General features: G+C 41.3%; 1 protein-coding gene across 1 annotated transcript in view; it reads right to left on the reverse strand.

The window, feature by feature from the left end:
* SLC17A8 (solute carrier family 17 member 8) overlaps positions 1–16488 on the reverse strand; it is a 39184-nt gene extending 22696 nt beyond the window's left edge. The window contains exons 1-4 of the mRNA XM_044679156.1: positions 16276–16488; positions 10241–10359; positions 8888–9002; positions 5635–5722 (exon numbers count right to left, since the gene is read on the reverse strand). Of these exons, the coding sequence (XP_044535091.1) occupies positions 5635–5722; positions 8888–9002; positions 10241–10359; positions 16276–16389 (436 nt within the window). The 5' untranslated portion in view covers positions 16390–16488. The remainder of the gene's footprint in view (positions 1–5634; positions 5723–8887; positions 9003–10240; positions 10360–16275) is intronic.
* Positions 16489–16712: the final 224 nt, after the last annotated feature.

Consider the following 16712-nt stretch of genomic DNA (forward strand, 5'->3'; position numbering starts at 1 on the left):
GCACCCCAACCACTTCATTGAGTTCATCATTCAAGTGTAGCATTCCTTCCCATGCAACCTGCTTATTTCACCATTTAACCTGGTAAATACTTATCTCTTCTGGCTCTTTATCTTGTCTAGACAAGATTGTGAGTCCTACAGGGCATTGATTCATTTTCCGTGTTCTCTTAATACCATATTTCCTAGCTTAGTGATGGGTATCCTGTGAATTTCCAATAAATATTAACTCAATTGAAAAACTCTAATCTGAGACTTACCCTTGACCATGGATAAGAAGTATCTGACTTTCGAAGAGCAAACAACAATGAAACTTGAAAGGTTCTTCTTACTTATTGATTTCCTCCATTCCCATAATTCTGATCTCTTATTTTGATTCATCTCAAATCTCTATCTCTAGGTCCTATCTCTATCCCAGTCTCAAACCCCACAATCCCAAGCTGAGAATTCATGCCAACAGTTGGCAGTAAGCAGATCCACAGATATGATTAGGCAGATGATTCAACTTAAGCCTATCTTCCTAAGTAGGATCCAATCTTCTGTCAAAGGTATAGTTAAGAGCCACATGCTCCAGAATATCTACTACAAGGCAATGCAAATGTTGTCAAGGACTATTGGGTTGGGACAAGGCAGGAATTCAAGGAGCTTCCCAGAAGAATGTAAAAGGTCTCCTAGTGAATGGGAGCAAAATACCTGGCATATAATGGAGACAGAAGCCAAAGAACAAGGGTTTGGAAAGGTGTTAAAGACAGATAAGCATCTCTTTTAAGAACTGTAGTGAGATGGAATGGGAAACACACATACTCTTGGTAGAACTACTAGCCTACACATTCTGGAAAATATTTTGGAACTATAATTCCATATAATTCCATATAAATCCAAATTACCAAACCATCTAACTCAGCAACACCACCACTAGGTCTATATTCCAAAAATATATTAAAGTAGGAGGAAAAGGACCCATGTCTACAAAATATCGAGAGCAATTCTTTTCATAGTAGTCAAAACCTAGAAATTAAGGAGGTGCCCTCCTATTAGGAAATGGTTAAATTGTGATATATGAATAAAATGGAATATTATTGACCATTGGAAATGACGAAATGGACAATTTCAGAGGGAAATGAGAAGACCACTATGAACTGATGCAGGGTAAAGTGAGTAGAACTTGGAGAACACTTTATCCAAGGCAAACAACACTAGAGAGAAAGACAGCGCTGAAAAAACTCTAACACTGATCAATGCAATGTCAAACTATGAGTCCGGAGGACTAAGAATGAAACACAACACTCAAAGAGAAGATGGACTGAAAACCCAGAATGAGACATGCATTTCTGGACAAGTTTTGTTGAACTAGTCATGTTTGTTATGAGGGATTTGTTTTTTCTTTTATTGTTCAGTTGTGGGTACGGTGGAAAGGGGAGACAATAAATACTTGTGAAATAAATACTTTTTGAAGAAAAAAGAAGTTAATGGAGCAGCTGGGTGGCTTAGTGGATTGAGAGTAATGTCCAGAGATAGGAGATCCTGGGTTCAAATCTGACCTCAGACATTTTGTAGCTGTGTGATCCTGGGGAAGTCACTTAACCCCCATTGCCTACCCTTACCACTCTTCTGCCCTAGAACAATACACAGTATTGATTCTAAGACGGAAGGTAAGGGATATTTTTTTTTTCAAAAAAAAGAAAAAAGTTCATCAAGTAAGTGAACTTTTGGAACAGAATTTAAGAATATAGAGATAAAGAATTTTTTTAATAGAGAGAAGAGAGCATATTTCAAGGGAGATGGAAAGAAGCTAGTAAAGAGGGAAAGGCTGAGGATGAAGAAGGGGCAATTGGAATCATGGATTAATAATAGTTAATCATGCATTAAGATTTTGAGTTGAAAGGGACTTTAGAAGATCCCCTCATTTTACATATGAGGAAGTTGAGGCTGAGGGAAGATTAGTGATTTGCCCAGTTATGTTTTCAGATCATGGACTTAGAGTTGAAAGAGATTGTAAAGGTTCTGTAGTCCAACCTCCTCATGAAGAAACTGAAGCATGGTAAGGTGAAGTGACTTTCCCAGGTTAGACAACTATGAAACAATTATGTTTAGTCGTGTCTGATTCTTCATGATCTTATGGATCATAGCACCTCAATACTGTCAATACAGGGGTTTTGGGGGCAGCTGGGTAGCTCAGTGGTTTGAGAGCCAGGCCTAGAGACGGGAGGTCCTAAGTTCAAATCTGACCTCAGACACTTCCCAGCTGTGTGACCCTGGCCAAGTCACTTGACCCCCATTGCCTAGCCCTTACCACTCTTCTGCCTTGGAGCTAATACACAGTATTGACTTCAAGATGGAAGGTAAGAGTTAAAAAAAATACAGGGGTTTTCTTGGCACAGACACTTGGGTATCTCCAGAGGCAAACAGAGATTCAATGACTTGCTTAGGGTCACACAGATGTAAGATGATGAGGAATTATTGATTAAAAGTTAAAAGTGCTTTTGGAGATCATCGAGTCTACTGAGCAAAAACATAGAGATTCTGCAGCAGAGAACGGCAGCAGAAGGAATTCAGGTTAGATAGCCTCGATCTCAGTAGAAGGTATAAGGTCACCTGCTAGGAATGGATCAGGTGATGGAGCCCAAGGCCCCAAGGAAGCTGGAGAGGAATAAAGAAAGTACTTCATGGAATGGGATAAATGGATGATAAGAGACAAATGACTGGCTTTCCCAGATTAAAAAGGTGGAGAGGGGGAAGCCATTTGAGATTCAGTAAATTGTGATTATAGAGGACTTCACTGACATAATAAACCAACTTTTCTCCAATAACTATAGAGTAAAAACATAGACATCATACAGTGGAAGCTCTTTAGAGCTGGGGACTGGCAAGGCAGGATTGGCAGAAAGTCCAAGGATTCTAGAGTGGCAGCAATTTCATCAATGAATTAGTTGACTATGTATGAGGTGCAGGCCAGGTAGAGAGGCAAATAAATCTAAAATCGAGATGGTTAATTATTAAGAATTAAAAAGACCAGGGGCAGCGAGGGGGCACAGCTGATAGAGTGCTGGTCATAGAGTCAGGAAGATCTGAGTTCAAATTCAGCCTCAAACACATATTAGCTGTGTGATGCTGGGCACAACACTTAACCTTTTTTGTCTCAGTTTGCCTCTCTATAAAATGAGCTGGAGAAAGAAACAATAAAGCACTACAGCATCTTTGCCAAGAAAACCCCAAATGGCATGACTGAAGTGGATGAGCAACAATAAAAAAAAAACTAGAGAGCTTTATGAGGCTGAAGAATAAGGTCAGTTGGGACGACCACCAATTTTCATCCAAGAGGAGGATTTTGGTGTTTCAGAACTTAATAGGTTGCTATGAGCCTGGAATAAGGGTTGGGTGAGATGGCTTTGGGAACATTTCCAGTTCTGATAATGCTTTAAGATAAGGCCACACCTTAGCCAGAACATAGCAGGCACTTGACCTTTGCTTAATAGTTCTTCTCTGGAGCTCAATCATTTTCTAGGTCTTCCCTTTAAAAGGCTGCGCAATGCAGCCAGGAGGTAGGAGTGGTTGTTGGTAACTCCCCTTTAGTCAACACAGAGCAACAAGAGACATACAAAAGAAAGTCTATGGAAGAAATTATATATCAAGGGTCTACTTGAGCTGAAGGGCAGGTGGAACCCAATGGTACTTTCCATATGGAGTTGGTCCTGGGCATAGATCATTCTAATTAGAAAGGATAAGAAGCAAATCGGTGGTTTTATTAGCTTACGGAGCTATCCAAGTGAAGAAATGCTCTCTATCGATAGAGGTGGTACGTGCTTGGCAGGGGCAGCTAACTGGTGCGATGGATAGACCACCAGGTCTATAGTCAGGAAGACTTGAGTTCAAATCCAGTCTCAGACACATACTATCTGTGTGACCCTGGGTAAGTCACTTCACCCTGTTGGTCTCAGTTTCCTCATCTATAAAATGAGCTGGAGAAGGAAATAGCAAACTACTCCAGTGTTCTTGTCAAGAAAATTCCAAAATGAGGTCACCAAGAGTCAGACATGACCAAAATGACTTAACGAGAAGTGTCTGGACCTTAAAACCAGATCTCTGGGTACCATACCACACTGCTTCTGTGGAGAAGAATCTAGACAGCAAAAAGTTAAAAAGGGACTTAAAAATTAACAGGGACAAAATCCCTGCCCAAATGCAAAAGTGAAAAAAGCTAGGAGAATACATAAAGAAACCTGACATGCAGGTTCTCTCTGGAATGGGTCACGAGAAGAGATTCCATTTGCATTCCAATGAGCATTTCAAAACATTCCCCACTCCAACAAGAGTATGGAAGAAAACATGAAACATTCCCTCACTGGAATAAATAGAGTTACTGCCCAAGCAAGCCCTTTGGGGGGCACAGGAACACTAAGGTGACTGGGGAGGCTACTTTCTGGAGCAGTGGTTAGGAGAGGAGGGACTTCCTTCCTGTGGGAGTGGGGGATTCCAGCTTAAAAGTGATTCCCCCTGTCTAGGGTCTTGCCAAGATTTCCTTTGCTCTTTATTTGTGCTAAATACATCAATGGAAAAAATATTAAAATACCTTGAAAAATAATAAGAATATATTAGAAATATAAAAGTGTTGTGCAAAGAACAATGGATCGAGGGTAAGGATATCTGGATTCAAATTCGAGCCCTGCTACTAACTCTCTGAGACATGACTTCATGGGATCTACCTTGTCATTCTACAGGTAGGGATACTGAGGCCCAGCATGAGAAAAGAGTCACCTATATGAGCCAAGCAGTAAGTGGCAAAGGTTCGCACCTCCAAATCTAGAGCTCTTTTCCATCATCCCACACTGGAGTCTCTTTGCCAATTACTTACTCTTTTGGTGCCTCAATTTCTCCTTCTGTAAAACGAGGGGGCAGCTAGATGGCACAATAGATAAGAGTGCTGGGCCTGGAATCAGGAAGACCCGTGCTGGCCTCAGACACTGGTTAGTTGTGTGGCCCTAAGCACTTAACCCTGTTTGCCTCAGTTTCTTCATCTGTAAAATGAACTGGAGAAGGAAATAGTAAACCACTCCAGTATCTTTGCCAAGAATCTCAAATGAGCCCAAGAAGAGTAGGACATGACTAAAACCAACTAAACAACAATAATGAACTCATTGATTTCTAAGGTTCCTTCTTAGTTCCACAAGAACCTCCTTATACTTCAGAGAAGTAGGAAGAGACACGTATGAATGGATACAAGGTGAACTAAGCAGAATGAAGAATAGCATATACCCAATGACTGTGGCAATATTGACAGGAAGAATAAAAACTGAAAGCAGACATTGTTCACTCATATGGACCAAACATCTTGGTCATGACAGAGTAGAGAAAATGTTCTTCTCTCTTTCCAGAGGTAGAGGACCATGGTGGAGAATATTATCTATACTGTCAGTCTCCCCTGATGTTTTGGCTGATTTTCCCAGACACTCACTCACTTCCTCTCTCTCTCTCTCTCTCTCTCTCTCTCTCTCTCTCTGTCTCTCTTATTCTTTGCTAGAAAAGATGGCTCACTAGTGAAGGAAGGAGAATAAATATACTTGAAATAGACAATGGAAAAAACAAAATGATGCCAATAGATACTTTTTAAATTTTTTTTCATAATCCTAAGGTACTTACCGCAGAACGAGGTAGTTGCCAGTCTGCTTCTTTCCAATGGGGGTGCCCACTTACTCCACATCCCATGGCATGCTGGGTAAGTGACACCCTATAAAATATGTCAAAAATGCATTATTTCATTTCATTCCATTTCACTTCTTTCCTTTTATTTTTTTTAAAGCTTTTAAAACTTTTTAAAACTTTCTCTCTTGGAATCAATTCTAAGACAGAAGAGCAGTCCGGGCTAGGCAATGGGGATTATGTGACTTGCCTAGGGTCACACAACTAGGAAATATCTGAGATTAGATTTGAACCCAGGTCTTCCTGACTCCAGACCTGGCACTCTATGCACTGTGCTATCTGGCTGCCCCCATTTCACTTATTTTCTAACTTCGTCTCCCCTTTATCTGACACAAGCCATTAATTTTAGACTATGTCAAATACTCAGTCATTCCATTTTAATTATTATCAGCTCACAAAAACAGAAGCTTATGTGTGAGGAATACTGAAATGGAACTGGGGGCTTTGCTTAATTTCTCTCGGCTCCATTGCTTAAATGAACAGTTGGACTTAAATGATATAAACACTGCAAAGATCCCTTCTAAATATAACAATCGATGCTTTGCAGAAACATTCTTGTACTAGCCGAGTGCCTAGAGGAGTGAGTGCAATTCTGAGCACCACATCTTAATAAGCTAGAAAAGAAGGCAGCTTAGGTGCAGAGAGGTCATACTTTGAAGGATTGGGGGATGCTGGACAAGAGAAAATTCATGATAGTCTTCCTCAAGCTTTTGAAGAGTTATTATGTAGTTGATTCATTCTGCTTGGCCACTTGGGGAGAACTAGGAGCAACTGACTAAAATTTGTAAGAGCATAACTTGTGGAGCTGGAAGGGACTTGAGATGCCACTGAGTCCCACTCTCTTTTTAAATATGAGGAACATCAAGCAGAAAGTAGTTGAATGTCTTGCAAAGCGTCACAGGAGAAGTAGGTGGCCCAATGGATAGAGCACCAGCCCTGCAATCAGGAAGATCTGAATTCAAATTCAGCCTCAGACATGTACTAGCAGTATGACACTGGGTAAGTCATTTCACCCTATTTGCCTCAGTTCTTCATCTATAAAATGGGGAAACACTGGAGAAGGAAATGGCCAATGTAGAGTTGGACATGACTGAACAACAGCAACAATAAGGATCACACAGCTGCATGTGTAAGGCAAGATATGAACTGAAGACTTATTGATGCCAAATTCAGCACTTTATATACTCTACTACCTAGCTCCTGAGTTATGGAAAGGCAGATGTGACACAATATATGGAAGGAATTGGGGAAGGTAGCTTTACAAAGAGGATAAAGAGCTAACCTGAGTTAGGAAGAAAGGGATTTGAGGACTATTTCTGAAACAAATTGGTTTTGTGACTTGGGCAAGTCAATTGACTTCTTTTAAAATAAAAATGAGCGTGTGTGTGTAGATACAGATTTAAAACTCTTAAGTCTGTCTTAGCATCAATTCCAAGACATAAGAGTGGTCAGAGCTAGGCAACAGGGGTTAAGTGACTTGCCTAAGGGTCACACAAGTAGGAAATATCTGAAGCCATATTTGAGCCCATGTCCTCCTGACTCTAACTCTATCCACTCTGCTACCCAGCAGCCCTTTGTCAATTAACTTTTAAAACCATACATTCCCATCTCTGATGCTTATCATATGGAAAACTTACATACCTAACTTAATTTTTAATTTGTTATTAATTATTAACTCAATTAAAATAACTTACATTTAAAAATATTTTAAAAATATTTAAAAATAAATATGGCCTAAATTCCCTTATCTATAAAAATGAGTGGGTTGAAGTATGTGAACTCTGACATTCCATCCAGCTTTGAATCTTTGGTCTTCTGCTATAGAAGAATTGCTGAGATGAATTAATAGAGGGAGTTTCTTCATTGGTGGAAGTAATTTCCTCACTAGGGACCTTCCCTACCAGTGAAACACAAGTCCTGACCAAAAAGAGGAAGGGCTTACTAACAATTAAAAGAGGCCAGGAATAAAATGGGCAGCCTCCAGCTATGGTGAGCTCCCCACCACAAGAAATGCCCAGAGAGAACAGATGATCTCTCTTTGTTGTAGAAGGGATTACATTATAGGGAGAGGGCAGAGAAGAGAAGAAAGGGAGAATTAAATGGCACCCAAATCCCTTCTACCTCTAAAGGCTGGGGGCAGCTGGGTAGCTCAGTGGATTGAGATCCAGGCCTAGAGACGGGAGGTCCTAGGTTCAAATTTGGCCTCAGACACTTCCCAGCTGTGTGACCCTGGCCAAGTCACTTGACTCCCATTGCCTACCCTTACCACTCTTCTGCCTTGGAGCCAATACACAGTATTGACTCCAAGATTGAAGGTAAGGTTTAAATTTTTAAAAAAATTGCTATGGTTGTGGATCCAATCTATGGCCCAGAGCAAAGAATGTTAAATTCAGAGTTGGAGGATCTGAGTTCAAATTTGATGTTCATCCTTCATTTCAAAGAGAACCAATGACATCTTGAGGTGTTGGATTTAAGTGCAGCAGAGCTGCAGAAAGTCTCTACCTAGATTACCATGGCCAAGTTACTCCAGAGACCTCAGTTTCCTCATCTGTAAAAGTGAGAAGATTAGGCAAGGTGGCTTTTGAAGTTCCTTCCAGTTCTAAATTAATGATACTATGTGAAATGACCATTCATTATGTTTTATCTTAGAATGACATTTGGAGATAATTTCACTTCTTCAATAATATTCTTCAATAATTATTCAATAATGGGGAAAAAAGCAGAGAAATGGCAAGCAAGTATTTATTAAATACCTTCTATGTGCCAGACAGAATAAAAGACAAAAGTGAAACAGATAGCAAACCAGAAAAGCAGGCATGGAATTTCCATCTTAAAATCAAATCAAAAGGGGCCAAGAAGGGGGAAAGGTGAGAATTTGGCTGAAACTTTTTTTTAAATGAAGAATTTGGGGCATCTAGGTGACTCAATGGATTGAGAGCCAGGCTCAGAGACAGGAGGTCCTGGAGTCAATTCTGGCCTCAACCACTTCCTAGCTGTGTGTCCCTGGACAAGTCCCTTAACCCTCATTGCCCAGCCCTTACCACTCTTCTGCCTTGAAACCAATACACAGTATTGATTCTAAGACTAAAGGTCAGGGTTTAAAGCAAAATTGAATCAAGACACCAAAGATGGCATTTTTTTAAAATGTCATTATCCAACGAAATATAAAAGCATTAAAAAATGGATCTCGTACCTCCACCAGCCCCTGGAGAATCCTGACCAGCATGACACAGCCATAATGTACTCGGGCTGCTGAAGGGATGAACATATTCAGGGTGGAAGTTAAGAAAACAGCAGCTCCAAATACCCTACAAAGAGAAAGCAATAAAGAGAGACTTGGGGTTAACAGACATGGTTATTAGAAAAAAATACTCTGGAGGGAAGAACAAACATCTGTATCACATAAGAAATGAACCCAATGGAATACAGATTCTAATGCTCAGGGGGGAGGAGGGGGAGGAATTTACAGTTCAGAACCAAGATGCCTACAATATGGAGAACTTTGGGAATGTAAACTCCATTCACCCGTGAAGATCGACAACTCATCTATAAATGTTTGTTTTTGTTTAGTTACTGTTCAGTTACGTCTGACTCTTTGTGACTCCATTCAGGGTTTTCTTGGCAAAGATCCTGGAGTGAGTCCTAGGTTCCAGTGGGACATGGATGAGGAGGATGAGAATAATAGTGAGAATACAGATGATACGGCTCAAGGATGGTGGCCAGGGCAGAGCAGAGTGAAACTATAGCCAAGAGAGACGAAGTAACTCAGGCTTAGCCATAAGATTCATAGATTTAGAGCTGGAAAGGACTTTAGAGCTCAGTTAGTCCAACTTGTTCATTTTACAGATGAAGATACTGAGACCTAGGGAAGTGACTTTCCCAAAGTCACACAGCAAATTACTGACCCAGCTGGATCTGGTCCCCAGATGTTCTCCTAGTTCGATGCTCATTATAGTAAATACTAGTCAGAGAAACAGGATAGGAGAACTACTTTAGCTAGGGAAATATTGGAATTGGATATCTGGGAATCACAGCTAGGTGGGGCAGTGAATAGAGGGCTGGGTCTGAAGTTAGGAAGACTCATCTTCCTGAATTCAAATCCAACCTCATTCACTTACTATCTTTGTGACCTTGGACAAGTCACTTAATCTTCTTTGCCTCAGTTTCCTCATCTGAAAAACAAACTGAAGAAGGAGATGGAAAACGCTGTCGTATCCTTGCCAAAAAAAAAAGCACCAAAAGGGGTCACAAAGAGTCAGATGCAATAAGAACAACTGAACAACAACCACAGTCTGGGGACTAAGTCTTCCAGGGAGCCCCTAGCCTCTCTTTGATGATTCCGGAAGAGAGTGAGGCCAAGGATTTTGTATAACGCTGCTTCACTTCAATCCAGCTCATAGGCAAGTCAAGACATCACCCTCTGATGTCAATAGTCCTCTTTGAAAGAACTGCTAGAAAAATACTGAGGGAGGACTGGGTGGAAATACTTTGTGGCCACAAGAAGCTAAATTTAAAACTGACAAGTGTGTTATTTCAGGATTCTTACCTGTTTGCAGCAAATTTATTTGAGATGAAGCCTCCTGGAATTTGTGTCACAATATAGCCCCAGAAAAAAGATCCATGGATAAGTCCTACTGTCTCTGGGTCCCAGTTAAATTGTGCTTTCTGTGAATGAGAAAAAAATAACAGTCGGGGATTTGTTTATCATCAAAAGCCTGATAACCACTTTCACTGACTGGTCTATTTGGGGAATTTTCACCAGGGGACCACAAACCTGTTATTAATATCCTGATAACTTCATTTCATCATAGGTATTTCCTGGGTAAGCCTAGGTATTTTATGTTCTGCATTAAAAATGTGATTCTGTAGAATGATCTAGACTAGAGGCTTCACTAAATTTCCAAAGGAATCTATAACATCAGGAGTAGCTAAGTGGCACCAAAGTACACAGAGAGCCTGGTCTAGAGTCTGAAAGACTTATCTTTCTGAGTTCAAAACCAACCTCATTCACTTACAAGCCTTGTGACCCTGGATAAGTCACTTCTTTGCCTCATCTGTCAAATGAGCTGGAGAAGGAAATCGCCAACCACTCCAGTATCTTTGCCAAGAAAACCCCAAAAGAGGTCATGAAGATTCAGACATTCCTGAACAAACATGACATCAAAAGGTAAAGAAACACAGAGTGACTCAATGAGGTTAGGAGTTCAAAGAAAAAACACAAGTCATAGACCAATAGATCTAGATCTAGATCTAAAAGGGACCTCCAAGACCATTCAATTCAGTCTTCTCATTTCACATACTGAGACTCAGGTAAGTTAAATTACTTGTACAAAGTCATACCTGAGATCCAGCGCCTCAATCCCCTCATTTGTCAAATGATAATTAATATTCATCTTTAAGATACTTTCTGACCTCATTTGGGGTTTTCTTGGCAAAGATACTGGAGTGGTTTGCCATTTCCTTTCTATCTCATTTTCCATATGAGGAAACTGAGGTAGAGTTAAATGACTTGCCCAGGGTCACCCACTTTTTAAGTGTCTGAGGCCAGATTTGAACTCAGGAAGAGGATGGGCACTGTGGTGCCACCTAACTGTCCCAATCCTACCTGTTGTTTGATACTTACCTGCTGGATTGAATTGAGAGTGCTACAGAAATTCAGGGTATTGGGGGGTAGATCAGCCTTAAAATGATCCTGAACACGCAGCTCTGGGTATTCTAAACTTGCCTCACATTTTATTTTATTTTACATACTTGCCCATGAGATTTAAACAGAGAGTACCCAGAGCAAACACTGGACTGAGCTGAACTGACTAATAGTCCAGAGCCTGGACGAGACGCTCTTCCCATGGCTGGGTCCCCGGGGTGGCGTTTCTCCTCCTTTCTGGACGGACTCTAGAAAGGATTTCAGCACAAACCAGCCAAAGGAGACGTCAGCAGCTTCCCAGAGCCCTTCCTCTCTCACTTAGACATTTCAGGCTTCATTATGAGGTTGAACACGTTCCATTATGGCAATGAAGTCATTTTGGTTGCTGTCTGGTTGTGAGCCAGGACTGTCTTCCCCACCCCACACCCAGGCGCAATGTCCAACGTCCTTGGCTAAATCGGACCCTTTCTTGTCTGCTAGGCTTGGCAGAAATGGATCTTCTTCCAATGCCTGAGATTTGTGGTCAGGAGGATTTGGGGGGCTAAATCCCAGGTGTGGCTGGGGTCAAGTGACTGACCTCCACCAGCCTCGGTTTTCTCATCTATGTAATGGAGCTAACAATAGCACTCATGAAGAGTTAAACTGGGAATCAGAAAGATCTGGGTTCTAATCTCACCAAAGATGCAACCCTGAGCAAGGTGGCCCAGTGGATAGAGTACATCTCTAGATCAGTAGATCTACTGAGATGAGCAGATGCATCTCAGACACTTACCAGTTAGATGACCCTGGACAAGTCACTAGACTCTGTTTGCCTCAGTTTCCTCACAAGGAATCATAATAGTACCTACCTCTCAGAGTTGTCATGAGGATCAAATGACTTAATAATGTATAAAAAGCCACTTGAACTCCTTAAAAGGCTACTTAAATGTTGGTTATTATCATTCACCAAGGCATCCTGGCACCATACAAGGGGGGTTCTTGACCTGGGGTCCACTGGTCCATCAATAGACTTCAGGGGATCCATGAACTTGTATGCGAAAAACAAATCTTTATCTTTATTAACCTCTAACTGAGACAGAATATTTCTTTGAATTATGAATCTAAACAACAAAGCCTCATTCTGAGAGGGGGGTCCATAAGCTTTCCCACACTGCTAAGAAGATGTATGATGCAAAAAAAGAACCCACGGCAAGATGCCTAGCATTCTAGTCTTGGAAAGACCCAAGTTCGAGTCCTGCCTCTAACACATCCTAGCTGTGTCTTCCTAGGCAATTCACTTAACCTCTAAGGACTTTAGACCACACTCTAAGAACATAAGTCTCAGAGAAGGTAGTGATCTGCATTGGTGAAGGGAGGTTCCTCCCCTGGGAGCTTTTTATACCAAGTTACAGGCAATTAGGTCGCACAGGCCTGGAGTCAGGAAGACTCATCTTCCTGAGTTTAAATCTGGTTCTAGACACTTCTTAGCTGTGTGACCCTGGGCAAGTCATTTAACCCTATTTGCCTCAGTTTCCTCATCTGGAAAATAAGCTGGAGAAGGAAAATTACAAACCATGGCAGTATCTTTGCCAGGGAAACTCCAAATGAGATCACAAAGGGTTGGAAAAGACTGAAAAATGACTGAACAGCAACAAGAATTCTAGTGAAATCAAAGGTCCAGGCTCTATCTCTATTATCATTCACAGGGATGTTAGGACAATCAGATGAGCTAAAATACAAAAATTCTACACAGAACTGAGGGTTCATAACCAGAAAGTCCATCTAGTCTAACCCTTCCTCCTCCTTCCATTTTACAGATGAAGAAACTGAGCCCCAGAGGAAGTAAAAGAATTTGCCCAGGGTCACCTACCTAAATGTGAACTATCCTCATCCTTATCCTTATTATTGTTTATTATTATCATTTGCCTCTTTCTTTGACATTGTCAGTAACGATGGTAAAGATAATATTGAAATGAATGAAGGAGGAAGACCACCCTGGATCCCCGGGGGGGGGGGGCAACAAGCCTCCAAAAGCATCCAAAGCAAGAATCGGATTCTTGTTCTCAAAATATTACCAAGCCTGTGGCTGAGACCCTGAGAGAGGCTGGTGGAGGATACTTAAATTAGAATCGGCTTTTCCAGTGGAGACAAGGGTGGGGGGCCTGGAACCGAGGAAACCGAAGAGCCCCCACTGGCATTGTTCTGGGGGGCTTATCAAAATGGCTTTCCACAAAGCCATGCTATTGATCCCGATCTATCTTTCCAGGCAATAAACAAACACAAAGCCACCACTCCTTTTTCTTGGGGCTCAGCAGAAGGCTTTTCATTAGGTGGGCTCGCTAACAAAGGACTGAAATAAGACATGCGATACACATCTGAAGCCACGCTAATATGCACGAGCCTTCCAAAAATGCCTACGATGCAGTTCCTAGAAGGTGGGATAAAAAAACTGGCAGCTGGAAGGCTCTCTTTGTTTTTCCTTGGCCCGGGCATCTCATCACCCCCAAACCTGGGACCGTCTGGAATAAAGGGTTTCCATATCGAAACTCTAAGATCCTTTCAACATTTCTCCTTGCCAGCCTCGGTTTGGGGACAGCCATTTCTGGCTGAAGACAAGGATCCTGGCTCCCCCTTCCCCTCGCTGGAGAAGTGGGCAACTACTCAATGAAAATGGTTTGGTTTTTTAATCTGTTGTATTTTGAATAGAGCACTAGCCATATTCCCATACATATTTCTATATATTACATATACATGCAAATATACAGGCATACACATATGTAGACATACGTGTCTATAGATGTGTCTGTACATCTATTTAAAATATAAATATAATAAATAAAATATTTTTAAAATAAATATTATTCAATAAAAATAAAAACAAATAAATGAATGAAATAAATTTATTGTGTTTTATTTTATATTTTATTACCTAATAAAAATAAATTCAAAGATAGAATATATAAAGTAATAACAAGAAACTTCAAAAGGGAGAGAGTCTGACACCTAGGAAATCCCCCTATGGGAGGTGATGACTGAGCTGTGAGTGGAAGGAAGCTAGAGATTCTAAAAGGCAGTAATTAGGACGCAGGGATGGGAAACAGCTTAGGCAAAGGCATGGAGGCTGGAGATGAAATGTCAGGTGTAAGGAACATTTTACATACAAGGGAACATGGATTGAGGTGAAGGGTCTTCAGCAAGATCACAGATAATACATATCAATTACCATTTGACACAGATTCTATGATTCCAAATTTAATATTCTTTTTTACGATGTGACTCAAACTCTCAGAGCCTACCTAACCACTTATGTGCTTCCTTCAAGTCTTAGTTAGTCTCACTTTGTATAAGGAACTTTTCAAGATTCCCCCTTAATACTAGCTATCCTCCCCATAATTCCCAATTTATCTTATACGCATATCTTGTTTGAACATGGTTGTTTGCCTGGCGTTTTCCTCATTAAACTGTAATTTCCTTGAGGGGAGGGATAGTCTTTTCCCTTTCTTGTTTTCCTAAATAGTTCACATAATTTCTGGTACAGAGCAGCACTTAGTAAATGCTAATTGATTATCTTACCAATTTGCAATGAGGTAAGGCCGAATTTGAACTCAGGTCTTGAAGGCAGGTCTTTCTGACTCCAGGACAGCTAAGTGGTGCTGTGGATCTGGTAGATCATTGAGGTTGAAATCAAGAAGACTACTCATCTGTTCAAATCTGACCTCAGACACTAGCTATGTGACCCTGGGTAAGTCACTTAACTCTGCCTCAGTTTCCTCATCTGTAAATAGAGCTGGAGAATGAAATGGCAAACCACTCCGGGATCTTTGCCAAGAAAATCCTTTGGAGTCATGAAGAGTTGGACATGACTGAAAAACAACTGACCTGAACTTTCTGACTCCAGACCCAGCACTGTCAGAATTCTGAGTCATGTACCTGCCCACCACTTACTATATGCTCCCTTTAGAATGGAGGAGTAAGCTCCTCGAGGGCAAGGATGCCCTTTCTGTATCCTTAGGGCTTTGCAAAATAGCTGTGTTGACTGAATTAACAACTCTGGTTTATCCATTTTTTTAAAGACAGCCTCAACTTAGACTCAGATACTTCCTAGCTGTGTGACCCTGAGCAAGTCACTTCACCCCCATTGCCTAGCCCTTACCACTCTTCTGCCTTGGAACCAATACTAAGTATGGATTCTAAGATGGAAGGTGAGGGTTTTATAAAAATATTGCCTCGATTTAATGCCTTGCTCTAAAAAAGGCATCAAATTGCCATATTTTAGGTTCCTTGTCCTTTCCAGATCTAAATCGGTGAGCTGTGGTCAACATGACCTGCTTTCCAGTCCTGTTGAAACATAGGGACTTCCAAGAGAAAAACTTCCCTCTATCGATGTAGGTCCCTTTTTTTTCATTTTAGAGATTTGCCCAGAGAAAGCAGTAAAACGACTTATCCAGAATCATACTCCCATATGGTATCAGAGCTGGCACTTGAATTCTTCTTCTGTCTTCCTGGCTTTCGGGTCAGCTCTCTTTCCACTCTACCACACTGCCTCTGGCTCGTAGCAGAAGCTTAATAAATACCTTTGTATAATAAGTCAAACAAGAAATGTTCTTACCTGTGCAGGTGGAAAGTTTGCCCCACCTGAGCTGCATTCCCCCCTCAGGTACTTTTAAGTGGGATGGGATAATCAGTGGAGCCCTATCTTTCCATAGAATCTGAATTGCATTCCCTCTCATTATCTGGATCTTATCAAAGGGATCCAGTTTGAAACTGGTTAAGTGAGTGTGAGGACTTTGATGACTCTGGATGGTGACTTTGAGCAGCTCTGCCTCACTTGAATCCAATTTATACTCAAGTAAAAAGGCATCACCCTAATGATGTCATTTTAGTCTTCTAGTATGAGGGGCAACAACCAACCAGCCACTCCAGGAGGAATGAATTTATGCCCTAAAACATGTACCTACCTGGACTTCTGGCTTCCCATCTACGTACACAGTACTGTTGTTGACCATCTCCACAATGGCAACCCCGAGGTTGCACCGAATCCCAAAGGAAATGCAGAAACCCAGGCCACTCATGATGGCAATGATGTAGCGCTTGGGTATCCCACAGCAGTAGCAGTCGCATCGAGTGGGGCTCTGAGCTGGAGCCTGCACTGGCCTCCCCTCTTCATTCAGCTCAATGTTGTCTTCTTCCACATTGGTCCCATCGATTTTTCTGAATAGGAAAATGAAAGAGGAGGAGAGAAGAGGAGGTTTGGTGAAGGTTTAGTGAAGGGAATGACGTTGGGCATGGAAGGAATACCAGGATTCTAAGAGTGGGAGCAGGGCCATCTTCCCTGGACCTAGGCAGCTAGTGGCCTCATGGAGGGACATGAATTAGAGTCAAGAAAACGAAAGTG

This window comes from Gracilinanus agilis, chromosome 5 (assembly GCF_016433145.1).
Source record: "Gracilinanus agilis isolate LMUSP501 chromosome 5, AgileGrace, whole genome shotgun sequence".
NCBI lineage: Eukaryota > Metazoa > Chordata > Mammalia > Didelphimorphia > Didelphidae > Gracilinanus > Gracilinanus agilis.